Source organism: Chrysochloris asiatica, unplaced genomic scaffold (genome assembly GCF_000296735.1).
Source record: "Chrysochloris asiatica unplaced genomic scaffold, ChrAsi1.0 scaffold00085, whole genome shotgun sequence".
Lineage (NCBI taxonomy): Eukaryota > Metazoa > Chordata > Mammalia > Afrosoricida > Chrysochloridae > Chrysochloris > Chrysochloris asiatica.
Genome location: NW_006408603.1, coordinates 1,030,282 through 1,046,811, shown reverse-complemented (window position 1 = coordinate 1,046,811; position 16,530 = coordinate 1,030,282). Strand labels below are relative to the sequence as shown.

Here is a 16,530-nt window from a genome sequence, read left to right as displayed (position 1 = left end):
GATAATAAAGGAGACAAATTTTAGAGATACTACTGTTTGGATCATCTTCATAGATATAAACACCTTAGCCAGGAACCTATCATATGAGTAATAAATCAAAGCAAAAGGTTTTCTAACATAATTTTAGAGGCTTGTCATGTATATCTTTTGGCGAGATTTTAATTCCTTTTCCCCTATATTTTGGTTCTTTTTAAAGGTAAAAAGTTATCTATCTTGTAATGGAAATGATGAAGTAATAAACTAATGTAGAAGTTTAGTGTGACCTTTATTTTCTTCCTATCACTTCCAGTTTCTTAAACAGTGATTTCCTGTTTAATTCTGTTCAAGAATGCGGTATTAAAAAATTTTTTTTTGGTGTGTGTGTTCCATTATAAGAAATAACAAAAATAACTAGCCTTTCCAATAAGGGATCTTTTTAGATTTTGAAAACTTTTCCTTACAGCAGCTTATGAGCTTTAGACTTTACTATTTATTAAAACAGTTTTCTAGATAATTGATAAACTATCTTCATTAATCAAGTAGAAGCCCAACCAATTATGTTTAGCATATCACAGTACTGTAAAAAGTAAATATTTACAAAAGGCTTGGAAGACAAAGATAAAAATGTTATGAAAATCATTACTATTCTTACTCTTTCATTTTCTCTGTCTTCATGAAAAAGACTAACTTTTCTCCCTTATCTAAATGTAGAATACTCAAGTCCTGAAGCTATTAGAATAACAATTATGGGAGTCATTTATTAATTAAAAACTGCTATATTTTATACACATCATTTTACTCAACCCCTCAACAACTTTGGTAGGAGAGTTGCATTATTTCTCTTGTATAAATTGAGAAGGAGGTTTAATAAATGACTTAAGAAAAAAGGGGGAAAGCAGTGGCTACAACCTAGCTAACTGTAAAGCAAGATACATTTTCAAGGGCCATATGGTTATTACCAATATTGGTGAAGTCATGGTGAAGAGCTGAGCAATAAATAAATTGGCAGAATTAAATAATTTGGTGTTCAGAAATATGAACCATGAGTATTTTTCTAATTAAATTTTGAAAATTCACTCTTATAAATTTTGCTAAATTGCTTTCTTGTGAAAAACAGCATTGCACTTTTATAAAGTCATATTGTTTTGATTGTCAGAGTTTTAAAGAATCTACGAATATTTTGTTTCCTTCAGATTTTAGTCTGAAAAATCCAGCATTCAAGGAATTGAATGAAGCAGTGGGTCCCAGAGAATGGCAGATTCTTATTTCTCTGTGTCTGATGAATACGGTCTTGCTGAACCAGTGCAGCACTATGGTATGTAACAAAAGTAATAGTAAGTAACCAATAAAACTTTTTTTTTTTTTGGGGGGGGGGATTATGGTTAACTACAGAGATTTTTAAAAAAGAAAGTAACAAGTGAACCATGGGCTCTACATTATTCCTTACAAGAGAATATAGCTAATTTAAAAATGAACGGTATTTAAATGTTGTAAGTCAGAATCAGTTGTAAAGAAGGAAAAGCACAGCAGCCTAAAATCGCATTCAGTGTTTTAAAAATAGTCTGCAAATTAAGAGTTATTTTTAGGTACTAGTAGGAGATGATTTTTGTACAATTTAGTAAATGTAGTTTACAGAAATTATGATACTTACACTTGAATATTTTAATTTAAATACAAGATTCCTATAAAAGGGTAAGAAGTAGAAAATAATGCAGAAGACCATGGAAATTTTCTATGAATAGACTAAGGCTATAATAGAAATGTAACCTTAAATGTTAGTTTTCTTTTGCAGCTTGAATTCTGGTTTCCAAACCAATGGAACATCAACCAATACTCTCCAGAGGAAAAAAGGCTTTTTACTTTCATCCAAGAAAGGCACTTTACTTTTAAACAATAATTAGTTACGCTGCACTTACTGATAAGCTGTTTGTCAGATGTCAGGCTGTCTTCGGTATTTATTCAACACTTGGCATTGCACTGGTTATTATAATGTTGCAAGTGATTTACATGAATGATCAATAAGAATTTTACAACTTACCCTTAGTGGTAAAGTTTTGAGGGTAAGACTTATAGCCATTTGGTGACTCAGCTCCAGGAAAAATACAAATATTACTAATTATTTGTTGCTGTTGTTAAGTGCTGTCGAGTCGGTTCCAACCCATAGCAACCCTGAAAAGGGTTTCCGAGGAGCAGCTGGTGAGCTTGAACCATCGACTTTGCAGTTCAAACGGCTTTGCAGCCTGGCGCATTAACCCGCAGCACCACACCAAGAATCCTTACTAATTATTTGTTGTTGTTAAGTACCTTGGAGTAGGTTCTCATTCAAAGTGACCCTGCAAAGGGTTTCTGAGGCTGTAAATCTTTACCGGAGCAGAAAGCCTCATCTTTCTCCCACGGAACGACTGGTAGTTTCGAACTGCCGACCTTGATGTTAGCAGCCCAAGTCATATCCACTACGCTACATAGACTAATGAAGTATTCCTGGGTCTTTTAGGCCAATTTTTCTGATTTAGATTCAGTAATTCTCTTGAAATCAGGAAATAACTTAGTGTTTGGGAGTCTTTGATAAAAAGATTACTGCTATAAATTATGTTTCATTTGATAGCTTTAGTGTGCTTTTACATACTTCATTTCATCCTTAGAATAACACTGTGAGATAGCTGAATTTATGTCGGATAATTGCTAGTTAGAATCACTGGGCAAGAAAATAAAAAAGAAACGAATAATTTAAATCAGGACTACAAATGGCAAAGGAAAGTGTTAAGGTATTTTAAATGGTAAGTTTAAACAAAAACATTTCTTTCTTTCTTTTTGTTTTAGATAACCAAATTACTAAGGTGCAAGTGTATTTTCATTCAATTTTTATTTTTTTGGAAGGTGGGGTAATTTATTCATCCATCTTTTTTTTCTTTCTTTCTTGACTTGATTATACTGAAAAGAGTTGCTCTACAAGGGAAATGTGTAAGATGAGGGAAATTGTTTCCTCTGAGAAACATTCATTTCTACTTAAGGCGGGGGAATCCTGTTGTGGCACTGTGGGTTAATGCGCTGGACTGCAAGGTAGATTTGAACCTCAAGGTCAGTTCCTCGGAAACCCTATACAGGTCGCTATGATTCGGAAACACTCCACAGCACTTAATAATAATAACAACTTAAGGTGGGAGATTGGATAGGTATAAAGGCTATTAGAAACTACGACCCTTTCTCCCAGTTCCTGAGCAACCTGTGTAAGCCCCTGCAAGTGTACAGTTAGGATACATCACAATGTAGTTTACTATCTGCCCATTATGTTGGAAAGCAAGACCCTGGGATGGAGCAGAAATGTTGAACTCTGTTTATTGGGCATAAAATACTTTGAAATTCAAAAATGGTTTTGAAGTTTTCCAATTTCTTCTTTTTTGTGTTAACAAAACTAGATGTTTTGCCAGAACAAGTCAATTATCAGCTGCATGAACCTGATGTTCAAGAATCACCTTACTGCCAGTACTCTACTGCCCAGTTTCCTCCAGCTTTACAAACCCAGTTTTTACAAGGTCATTGTAACTTGGATCCATATTACAGTGGTGGACAGTGTGGACTTTCTTCCTGTGAATTAAATAAACCCAGTTATGTGGTTGCCCACTGTGCTGAAGATGGATATCCTGCAATAAAAAGATTCAGACCAATTTATTCTTCAGTGCGAATTAAGGGACAGGAAGAACTCTGTGTAGTTTGTGGTGATAAAGCATCAGGATATCATTATAATGCACTTACTTGTGAGGGCTGCAAAGGTAAGGATCAAGTTAAAGTGAAACTGTAATGTTTGTGTTTACTGAAGAGTCACAAAATTTTAGGCATGTGAGAATGCCTCAAGGTTGCATGGATAATGTCTTTTAGAAACATAAGTACAAAGTTGGTCCCTATGAAGTGGAGTTCAACGAGATCCCCAATTTCCAACTTTCCCAATATGTTATATGATATCATAATCCCTGATATCACTCCCTGATTATCACTACTTCCCTCCTTCATGTCCCAGGGTTCTGCAACATACTGGAGTGTCTCACAGAACTCACAATGGTCAGGAACTGGCTCACACAATTGTGGAGACTGGTAACTTTCGAATCCGTAGGGGTCAGTCAGGAGCCTTGCCCTCATCCATGTGTTCTCCTGGTGTAGCACTGTGGGTTAATGCGCTGGGCTGCAATGTCAGTTTGAACTGCAAGGTCAGCGGTTCAAGCTCACAAGCCTCTCTTTGAAAACCCTATTCAGGGTCACTATGGGTTGGAATCCACTGACGGCACTTCAAAACAACAACAGGGTAATCTCAGGAGGTGAGGAACCCAAATTATTAGGTCAGACAACAGGCTGTTGATAACAAGGCTGGTGAATTGGGTCAGGTGATAGGTCAGCTGGAGAGAGATGTGCCAGATGCAGGGTCCAGAGCATGAAAAAGAACTTTGCCAAGCATTCCTGCTTATTAGACTCAGACCGTGCTCCCAAGAAACTTACTGAGGGTGGTGATTTGAGTCACATTCTCTAGTAAGATGGTTATGTACTGTGGAGTCAGTTACAACTCATAGCGACCCCGTATAGGGTTTGGTGGTGGTGGTAGTATGCAGTGGAGTCAGTTCCGACTCATAGCGACTCTGCATAGGGTTTCTGAGGATGTAAATTTTTACGGGAGCTGAAATCTTCATACGTCCTTTTCCCTCAGAACAGCTGGTAGTTTCAAATTGCCGATTTTGAGATTAGCAGCCCTACTCATAACCACTGCTCCTCTTAGCCCCAATCCTTACTCCTTTTTGTTGTCGTTAAGTGCCATCTAGTCGGTTTCAACTCATAGCTACCCTGAGGTGTGACTGGAGGGTTTGAGCCACCGACCTTGACCTGCGATGAACAGTTCAGTGCTTATCTTAATCCGTTGTTGTTGTTAAGTGCCGTTGAGTAGATTCTGATCCATAGCGACCGTGTATAGGGTTTCTGAGGAGCAGCTGGTGAGCTTGAACCGCCGACCTTGCAGTTCAAATAGCTTTGCAGTCTGACTCATTAATCCACAGCGCCACACCAGGACATCCTTTGTTGTTGTTATTAAATGCCATCGAGTCGGTTCCGACCCATAGCGACCCTGGATAGGGTTTCCGAGTTGCAGCTGGTGAGCTTGAGCCGCCAGTCCCACATTACTCCTGCTTCATTAACAACCCACTTCAAAATGGGTCCATAATCACAGGCATGGTATTGTTATTGTTGTTATTAAGTGCCAGTCCAGTCAGATCCAACTCATAGAGACCCTGTGTAGGCTTTCCCAGGAGCAGGTGGTGAGTTTGAACTGCTGACCCTGTGGTTAGCTGTCCAGTGGTGATCCTACAGAGCCATACCAGGAGTCCAATCAAAGGCATAGAGACTCCAATTTACAATGTATCACAGAATGAAGGAATATGGCTAACAGGGCCATAAATAAAGGAGTCCTGGTGTGGCTCTGTAGGATGAGCACTGGACTGCTAACCACAAGGTCAGTGGTTCAAACCCACCAGGTGCTTTTTGAAAACCCTATACAGGGTCACTATGAGTCGGATTCAACTTGACACTGAACAACGACAACAAAGTAAAATCAGTGACAGCCAGCCATATATTTAAAGGTGATCAATCTGTAGAACCAAAGACATGAAAATATAATGTAATAAAGTTGGGATTAAATTTCCTTTTCACTCTTAATTAGAACTTTGACATTTAACATAAAATTTAATACTTATGTAGTAGAAGTCTGCCATGTCCTAAGTGAATCTGATATTGGAATAGAAAATTATATTTTAAAAAGTGATCTGAATTTTGAATATTACATCTTTTCATGTGGTTGACATAATTCATGCCTTAGGAGGGAATTTGAATGAAGTGATTTCTAAGATTCTGTCTAAGGCTGTTTATTTTCAAATTTGTTTTCTGAAAACAAATGGAAGATCTGAATGTAAAGACTGACATTGACAATGGCATTTGTCAAAGAATGAGACAATATTTAATGAAGTTTGAGGTTTTGAAATACTTTTGCATTATTTTATTCACAAATGCAATGTTGGGACAGGACCTGAATATCATTAGATCACTATAATATTAGATAAACTCATCTGTAATGGATATGAAGTGACATTTTGCTCTCAGAATGCCACAACTCACTCAACACAAAGAATGATAGTCAAATGAAGATTCTGGGAAGTGAGGTACCAGTTTTATGAATAGAATAGTTAGGTAAGTATTTGCTTAATTTTGAAACAAAACAAATGTTAAAACAAAATAAAAGACAGGCATAGTTCTGTAAATCTGTGCTGAGATCTTTACTCTTTTTATTGAGTCTTGGTTATGAAATTCTGACTCTCAAGTGTGTCAACAGGAAAAGAGTATATGACAGGATTCCAAGAAGAACACTGACTACCTGGAATGGAAGAAGAGGACAATAGCAGGGACAGGACAGTGAAGAAAAAAATGATAATAGGGAATTCTGTGTATGGATTTAAAAAGTGAAAAGAAGGCATAAATTTACACACACACACACACACACTCCATGTAATGCCTCAATCAAATAAATTAGCAACTTTGGTGCAGTACTAAAAAGGGAAATTGGACAGTGGAATAATTTTAGAAAAATATTCCAGCACACATGGGTTAAGGTGGAAATGTGAGGAAAAAATAGAACATTTTTCCTACAGGTTTATTTTATATGACCACCTATTCTTTCAAAGGAGGGTTGCTTTATGAAGCCTTAATGTTCTAAGAACATAGTTTAAAAAATGCTTTTAGATGATGTTTTTACAACCAGTAAAAGAAGGTCTTAATGTGATAGAGCTATTTAAGTTAATTTCCAGGAGTAAATATTGGAAAGAACAATGTTGAAATAGAATATATCAATCATAAAAGGATTGAAATATTATCTAGGTAAGTGTATATTAAAGAAAGTCTCCTATTGAGAGAAAAAATACTTTATTTAATTAATTTAATTTGTTGTATAACTCCACTCTGAAGGTATATGCTAATAGAATGATATATAACCAAAATAACGAATGGTAAAAAAATTTTTTTTTAATGTTTTATTTATTAGGATTTTTTCGACGTAGTATCACCAAAAATGCAGTATATAGTTGCAAGAATGGTGGTCACTGTGAAATGGACATGTACATGCGTAGAAAATGTCAAGAGTGCAGACTGAAAAAATGTAAAGCTGTAGGAATGTTGGCAGAATGTAAGTGCCTATGCTTTACTGCAAACTGAGTATATTCAAGTTGTCATTTTGAACATTTACGTATTTGTTTGGTTTAAGCTATTTCATTAACAACTCCTAGATTAAGAAGGCCAGTTACCAGCTTAGGTAACTAACTAGTTCCATGAACACTGCTATATATGTATGAGGGAACTTCAAAAGTTTCATGGAAAAATTCTACTATCTTTTAATTCAATTTTTCTGTGAACTTTTTGAAGCCTCTTTGTTTATTTCCCTACTTTCAGTAATAATTCTTAACTTTAAATTTTTATGTTTCATAATGTTACTTAATCAAAATTTATATAATGCATCTTGAAAGAGTGAAAATTTAAAATGGTAGTTATATGGGGAGCCCTGGTGGCACTGTGGGTTAAGAATTGAGCTGTTAATATTATCAGGGTGCAGGGGGGAACCCCAACCCTGAATGGAACAAGAATGGTATTTCATGGACCAAGAATAACAAGGTTAGACAGGTAGAGTTTTATAAGAGCAAAGGATTTATTCAGAAGAAAGATCTCACCAGAGGAGACTAGGAAGACCATAGGCAATGCTAACCCTTGTCTCCAAAAAGCAAAAGGCTTTGCTGAAGGTTAAAAAAGGTTTTATGTGGAAAAAGGTATCATGGATTCCACCACAAAGGCCTCTGGTATGGACAGATAAAACTTATTCTTGGATATTGTGCATGCATTGTTCTCCAGGACTCCAGATGAGTCCCTCACAGGTGTTTTCTTCTGCCCTCATTGAAGTCCTGCTTTGAGGTTATGCTTAGGGAACTGTGTAAAACCAGTCCAGCCTGTAAAACATCTTACAAGGAAGTAAAACATGGAATTTCTATGGTGGTCTGTTCTTTCTTAATGGCAAGTCCCAGAATGTGGCTGCTCAACTCTGCACACTGAGCATGTTCTACACATTTCCACAACTACCCAAGCAGGGAGGGCCATAACACTTAGTATTCCTGAAGAGCTCAGGCACAAAGCTTTAGTCAATAAGTGGCTTGTGTTTAATCCTGATTTCTGGATACCCTTTCCCCCCATCTCACTAACTGAAAGCTCAGCAGTTCAAATCCACCAACTTCCCTACTGGAGAAAGATGAGGCTGTCTGCATGCAGTCTTGGAAACTTTAGTGGAGCATATCCTTTGGACTCTGAGATCCTTGTGTATTGAACCTCCTCTTAGAGTCCTGGTGTGGCATTGTAGTATAAGTACTGGACTGCTAACCGCAAGGTCAGTGGTTCAAACCCATCGGCCGATCGTCAGAAACACTATACAGGGCCGCTATGAATTGAAATCTGTGAGGTGGCAGTGGGTTTCTTCAGTTTTGTATCTTCAGAAATTTGTAGGATGCTTAGGGGTGTGAAATTGGCTAAAAATAAATACATATATGTCAAATTTTAACTCAACATACAGAAGAGTAGCTAAGATTTTGAGTATCTTTTATACACTCAAGTGTTTTCCTTAACTTCTATGATGTCATTTAACGGCAGTAGTATCAAGATTTTGGCATTATCACATTTCTTCCTGTTCCCTAGATCTCAAAGTGATTTTAAAACATACTTTCCTTTTTAGAGTACAGCTAATAGTTTCTATCCATATCTAAGCTTGTGCAAATGTTATCTTGCAATTATACTATTCTATAAGTTTTCTGGCCATTTCTCCATTTTCTCTTTGTAATGAAATCTGCCTTCAACTGCTATCATAGTTTCCTTAATTTTTATCCAGTTACACTCTTATCTAATAAACACCAATGCTATATTCCATTTATAAGCACCAGATTGCTAACCTCAAGGTCATTGGTTCAAACACACCATCAGCTCCTTGGAAACCCTATACAGGGTAGCTCTGAGTAAGAACTGACTCTGCAGCACATATCAACAACTTAACTATAAATAAAATCCAAACTCTAATCAAAGCTATTTGCAATCAAAGGGAAACGAATTCCTTTTATTATTTATAATTTGAGAGTTGAGATAGACCTTAAAGTTATCCTGTCCAGCCATCAAGGAGCCTTGGTGGTACTGTGGTCAAGCACTTCCCTATGGGGAAGTTCTACTCTGTTTTGATTTCACTATGAATCAAAATCAGCTCTATGGCGCTGGTCTGGCCCAACAAGCCCGAATCCTTTATTTTGTCCTTGATAAATATCTTTTAACTCATGTTTGTAAACCTCTGGGAATGGGAATCTGTATTTATTTTTCTGAGTCATCCCATAAATGAAATTTACCCTCCTTCCCTTTCATCTATTGGCCCTTAAAATTTTTTAAGTTGAAGAAATTATTCCAAGATTTAATAAAGAGAATTGGTGTGTGGACACAGGCATTTCTTGGGTTAAACAAATAAACATTTAAATGCTGTTCCCATGCATCCAGATGTTATTCACATGCATCCAGATGTTTCTCACTCCCTTCCCCCCCTTATTCTCACCCTCCATCTAGCCCACCCTCTCTCTCTTTTTCTCTAAGTTTGTCCCTCCAAATTTGAATGCATGGGTGCTCAAATTCCATGCTAGGTACAAAGAATTTTCATTATGAATGCTCTCCTTGCCTTGGCTTTTTATGTTACCTGGTTTCACCCAATGGTGATGCAACTGAAATGCTTAAAAAAATTAAATGCATAGTGTATTTCTATCTGCACAAAATACAGGAGTCTTAGTCACACAATCTACATACAAAGTTCTATGAGTCTGTGGAGAGATGGGCTGGTGAGATGGAAACATGCTTCTTTGTCCTTACTCAAATAGATCCCTGGTGAGGCAAATGATTAAACACATTCTTGTTGCTGTTAAGTGCCATCTAGTTGGTTCCAACCCATAGTGACCCTGTATAGGGTTTCCAAGGAGCAGCTGGTGAGCTTGAACTAATGACCTTGCAGTCCAAACAGATTTGCAGTCTGGCATATTAACCCACAGCGCCATACCAGGACTCCCTTAAGCATACTGTTGTTGTTGTTAAGTACCGTGGAGTCGGTTCGGATTCATAGTGACCCTGCAGAGTGTTTCTGAGGCTGTAAGGGAGCAGAAAGCCTCATCTTTCTCCTGCAGAACGGCTTGTAGTTTTGAACTGCTGACCAATTCGTAGTCACTACGCTACAAGAGCTCATTAATCATACTACTACTGGTCAAAAGGTTGGGATTTTAAACTCATCCAGGCCTTGGAAGTAATACTTGGCAATCTGCTTCTAAAAGGCCACAGCCTTGAAAACCCTCTGGCATATTATGTAGGGTTACCATGAGTTGGAATCAACTTGATGGCAACTGTCATGGATTGAATTGTGTCAGATTGACTGGGCCATGATTCTCAGTGGTTTGGAAGTTATGGGATGATCCCTAATGATGTGGTCTGATGTGATAAACCAGTAAGAGGATTAAGGGTGGCATGTTGTTGTTGTTGTTGTGAAGTGCTGTCAAGTCAGTTCTGACTCATAACGACCCTGTATAGGGTTTCCTAGGAGTGGCTGTTGAGTTTGAACCACTGACCTTGCTTGCAGTTCAAACCGACCTTGCTGTCATATGTATTATCCTACAGAGTGACATCACCCTTAATTCCATCATAGAGTCCTGCTGTGGTGCTGTAGGGTAAGCACTGGACTGCAAGGTTGGTTTGATCCAAAAGGTCAACAATTCAAATCTACCTACTGCTCCTTGGAAATGCTATAGAAGATCGTTATGAGTTGGAACCCACTTGATGGCACGTAACAACAAAGGCAACAATCCCATCATGACCCTAATCAGAGGTAAGGGAATTTCCCAGGCCTGTGGCCTACCCCACCTTTTATCTTACAAAAGATGAAAAGGGAGAGAAGTGAGCAGGGAAAAAGGGACCCACTGCCACAAAGAAAGAAAAGCTAGCAGTGGTGGAGTGTGTCCTTTGGTTGTAGGGTCCCTGCACTGTGAAGCTCCTAGATCCAGGGACAGATTGATGCCAAGATACTTGGAGATCTCCAAGGAATGTTGGACCTACAAGAAGACATGGACCCTTCTCCAGAACCAGCATTTGAATTTGGGCTTTTAGCCTCCTACATTGTGAGAGAATAAATTTATGTCTGCTAAAGTCATCCATTTGTGGTATTTCTGTTATAGCAGCACTAGAGAACTAAGACAGCAACTAACAACAAGTCAAATAGGTTAGAGCTCAAGAAAAGTTTCCACTGTCACTGGAACCTTTTCTTGGAGAGTTGGACAGAAAGCCAATAAAAATAGAACCAAGCCTTTTACAAGCTATTTAATTCCTACCACAGCTTTATGAAGTAGACACTTCACATTTTATAAATGAGGAAATCAAGCCATAGAGAGTCACATAGCTAACTAAGTGGTAGAGCCAAATGCAAATAAGGCAACTCTAGTGTCTTTTTTCACTCAGGTGTTATGCGCTCAGAACTACAATGTATGTGACAATGTCTGCTTCATGTTATTTAATATTATCTCAGAAATATTGCAGGGCTGATCATGCAGGTTAAAGATACAAACATTTGTTGCTAAGAAACATTGGAAAAGTTACAGACTGACATCCTATATGAAGTCTAATATTTACCCTGGATGAACTTTCACTATTCCAGTCTGTGAAGACCTTTGAAATTTATTTTTCCATCATATAATGTTTGAGATATTTTTATAAACTGCTTATAACTAACAAGTCTGATCCATATTGTGGTTTAAAATATTTAGTAGAATTAGTAGTAGATTGGAGCCCTGGTGTGGCACTATGGGTTAATGCACTGGGATGCAAAGGCAGTTTGAGCTGCAAGGTCGGTTCACCAGCCACTCATCAGAAACCCTATACAGGGTCGCTGTGGGTTGAAACTGACTCGACAGCACTTAACAACAACAAGAAGTAGTAGATTGGAACTCTCTGACTTGTCATTAAGAATATTCCTATCCATTAATCAACTGCCTTTAAGTATGGTTGCTCAATCATCCATCCAATATCAAGCTGTAATAGTTTAATTTCTTAGAATGTTTCTTATCCTTTTCTTTTTTTTTCCCAGAAGGAGAGAGATAAACTAATTAGAAACATTTGTTCTTCAACAATTTCTTCACCCTTTTAGACAACCAATTTGTCGTTTGTAGTCCCTGAAGCAAGATGGCGTCTATTTTCTATGTCATCATCAGTATTATACTCTGTGTACCAAGCAGTTGGTCCAATGTATCTAAACTATGCCCTTTCCCTCATCTCATGGACTCCAATATGCCATGATTCCTTTCTTCAAAGGAGTCTTTAATTGACCTTAACCAAATAATTATTAATTTGACACAGCTCTGTGGTTGAGGTTCTTGATCACCATTTCAAATAATATTCATCCATTTACCTTCCTCCCTTTTAAACCTCTGACATCCCCTTCCTCTTAGGACATTCTTTGTTCTCAGAGCTAAACTAAAACCTCTTTTAAAATAAACACACCTCTTTAAAACGTCTTTCTTCAATTCCACCTGATTCTAATGACTTCTTTACTTCCTAGCAATTTTGCATGTGTATGCGCTGTTCAACTTATTTTATTATTTGCCAGATTTCCTTTTTAAATTGCTTCAAAGCACTTTTATGTATTATTTATTTATTTCTCAACAAAGCAATGCATTGTTATTTTTTAAAAAACTTTGTGATTTGGGTAAAAGTTTATGGAGCAAATAGTTTTCCATTAAAAAATCCATACACAATTACTTTGTGACATTGATTGCAACCCTCACAAAGGTAACATGTTCACTTCCTCCTTGTTTTTACCATTTTCCTTTGTCTTTCTTTCCTATCACTTCCTGCGTTCTGAGCTTTATCCCTGGGCAAACGCTGCCCTTTTGACTTCCTGTGATGGATTGTTCTAATGAATGCTTATCTCTCTGATGTTATTGTTTATATTATAGGTCTGTCTACTGTATATAGCTGAAAGGTGAGCTACAGGGTGAGTTCAGTTCTAGGCTTGAAGGGTGTTTCAGGGCCATCATTTTGGGAGTTCCATCAGTCTCTATCAGACCAGTAGGTAAGCCTGGCCTTTTAAAAAATGATTTTGAGGGGTTCTTTTGTTGGTTTGTTAAAAAAGGCTTAAAAGCCTTTTATTTTTCTGAATTGGATGAAGCTTTACAGAGCAAGTTTGTTTTCTATTCAACAATTCATACACATTTTGTTTCATGTCACTGACTGCAATCCCCACAATGCAACATCACTTATCCCACTTCCTTCCTGTGTTTCCCATCTCCATTCCTTCTTCTTTCCTAACCTTCATGAACTTTGTCCATGGGTAAATGCTGCCCTTTTGCTCTCAAATGGTTGATTAGTCTAAGGTATACAAGCCTCTGTTATTATTCACTTTATAGACCTATTGTTTGGCTGAAAATTGAGCACAGGGTTTCAATTCCAGACCTGAAGGGTGACTAAGGGACACAGTCTGGGGATTTCATGAATGTATCTGACCAGTAAGCCTGGTCTTTTTTTTAAATGATTTTTGAGTTTTATTCCACATGTTCCCACTTTATCCGGGACCTCCTATTGTGATCCATTTCAGAGTGGTTGGCAGTGATAGGTGGACACCATCTAGTTCTTCTGGTCTCAGGTTCATGGAGGCTGGGGTTCATGTGGTCCACTCATTCTCTTTGCTTTTCTTCATTTTTCTTTGCTTTGGATGGAGAGAGACCAATTGTTTGCGCCTTAGACCACTCACAAGCTTTTAAGACCCCAGTTACCACTCACCAAAGTAGGACGTAGAAAATTGACTACAATGCCCCTGAGGTTACTGTCCTGAACCCCAAGGGCCAGCAACTCATTCTCTTAAGCTATTTGGTTAGAGCTAAGATGTTTTCATAACTTAGCCACATATACCTTACTATACTTATGGATATATTTATAGTACATGTAAATATATGTAGAAACATCATCTGTCAACTTCGAGTAAAAAATTATCCACACTCTGCCTGTAGAATTTATTTGAATCACTTTTAGAAAAGTCCAATACATCATTTTTCGACATAATCTCCTTGCTTTTCAATATACTTTGTCCATCTTACAACAAGCTTTCATATTGTCCTATTAAAAAATGTTTTAGGCTCAGCTGTAAGCCATGAATGCCCCACTGTCTTCACTTTTTTTTATTTTTTTATTTTTTAATCAGGGGTGAATCTTCATCCTCAAAATGTTGCTTTCAGGGAATCAAACAGGTGAAAGTCTGATGGAGCAAGATCAGGACTATAGGGAGGATGCTTTAACACCTCAAAACGAAGTTTTTGAAGAGTGTTGACAGTGTGGGTAGAAGTGTGTGGATGTGCATTGCCACGCAGGATCATAATGCTCTTTGGTAGCAGTTCTCTGCATTTAATCCAAAGTTTAGGCTTCAGCTCTTTAGGGAGCATCTCACTGTAACAAACACTGCTGACTGTTGAGCTTTTTTCTTGAAGCTGTCCCAATACTGGCCCTTGAGAATCCCAGAAAACTGTAAGCATCAATTTTCCTGCTGATGGTTGACTTTTGAACTTTTTCTTGGTTGGTGATTAAGGGTGTTTCCTTCCCACACTCTGCCATTTACTCTCAGCCTCATAGTCATGAATCCATGTCTTGTCACCAGTAATGAATTTTAAAAAGAAATTTTACCTTCGAGTATCAGTCCAAATTTTGTTTGCAGATGTCCAAACACTTCTGTGTATGCTCTTCCATGAGTTGTTTTGGTACGCATCTTGAACAATCTTTTCAAAACCTAAGTCAGTAGTGGATTATTTCATGGCAGTGCTATGGCTGATTTGCAAATGATTTGCCACATAATCCACTCTCATTGTCTATTCAACAGAATCATTTCATGTACACATTCAATGTTATTATCAGCCATGGATGTGGATGGCTGTTTTAATATAACCAGTGAGGATAATTTTTGACTCGTGTGTGTGTATGTGTGTATATATTTGTTGTTGTTGTTAAGTACCATGGAGTTGATTCCAACTCATAATGACCCTGCACAGGGCTTCCGAGGCTGTAAATCTTTATAGGAGGAGACTGCCTCATTCATTTTATATATATATATATATTTGTGGGTTGCCCCATTCACCTTCCCATCCTTGTTCAGCTTGACTGTCTATGTATATAACCACTCAGCGCATTGTTATTACTGCTATTTCAGGACTGTGTATATAATAGCTTATGGAATCCTATTTACCTTTGTTGCCTTTAATTTTTGTGGTCCTCCCAGTGTTTTCTTTTACCTTGCTCATTTTGTGATTATTTTCCCTTTTTGTTGTTGTTGTTGTATAAAGGATCTTCAAAACATTTGTGGAAAAGTTCCATTAGCTCTTAATTCCATTTTTCCACAAACAGTTTGAAGTCCCCTCGTGTACTGCCTTTCCTATCACCCAAGTTAATATGTGTCTAGCCTTTGTTGTTGTTGTTAAGTGCCATCAAGCTGATTCTGACCCATAGAGACCCTGTATAGGGTTTCCAAGGAGCAGCTGGTGAGCTTGAACCACGGACCTTGCAGTTCAAATGACTTTGCCGTCTGATGTATTAGCCCACAGCGCCACACCAGGACTCCATGTCTAGCCTTTAGTTAGTGATTTATCCTCTCTTCCCGTCCAAACTTGCTAACCTTCAAAGAACGCTTCCTTATGAGTGTAAACCTTTTCTTGACTTTATATCATAGTGATTTCATACACTATTTGTCCTTTTGTAACTGACTTATTTCATTCAGCACGTCATCTGTGTTTATCTATATTATGAGATGTTTCACAGATTCATGTTATTCTTTAATGCTATATAGTATTGTATGTATGCACTGTAGTTTATCCATTCATCCATTGGTGGGTACTTAGGTTGTTTCCTTATTTTTGCTACTGTGAATAATGCTGCAGTGAACATGGATGTGCATATATCTGATTGTGTCATGGTTCTTATTTCAATAGGGCATATACTTACTAGTGCATTTGCTGGATCATAATCTGTTTCTATTTCCAACATTTTAAGCAAGTGCATATCGTAGTCACACTATTTTATAGTTCCAATAGCAGTGGATGAAGATTCCAATCTCTCCCCACCCTTGCCAGGATTTGTTGCTGTTGTTCTGTTTTGTACACTTTCCATTATTGTTAGAGTGAAATGGTATCTCTTCGTTGTTTTGATTTTCTCCTCTTTATTGTCTATTGGTGTGGTGCTGTGGGTTTGAACTGCAAAGCTGATGGTTCAAGCTCACCAACCGCTCCTCAAAAACCCTGTATAGGGTCGCTATGAGTTGGAACCGACTTGACAGCACTTGACAACAAAATAACATTGGCTAAACTCTGGTAGCGTAGTGGTTACGAATCGGGCTGCGAACCTTAAGGTCAGCAGTTTGAAACTACCAGCCGCTCCGCGGGAGAAAGATGAGGCTTT

General features: G+C 37.7%; 1 protein-coding gene across 1 annotated transcript in view; it reads left to right on the top strand.

Moving 5' to 3' along the window:
* The first annotated feature begins 1,230 nt into the window (after positions 1-1,230).
* The window catches only part of LOC102836586 (bile acid receptor-like), a 40,191-nt gene continuing 24,891 nt past the window's right edge, over positions 1,231-16,530 (top strand). The window contains exons 1-3 of the mRNA XM_006865990.1: positions 1,231-1,294; positions 3,396-3,749; positions 7,046-7,186. Coding sequence (XP_006866052.1) covers positions 1,231-1,294; positions 3,396-3,749; positions 7,046-7,186 — 559 coding nt within the window. The remainder of the gene's footprint in view (positions 1,295-3,395; positions 3,750-7,045; positions 7,187-16,530) is intronic.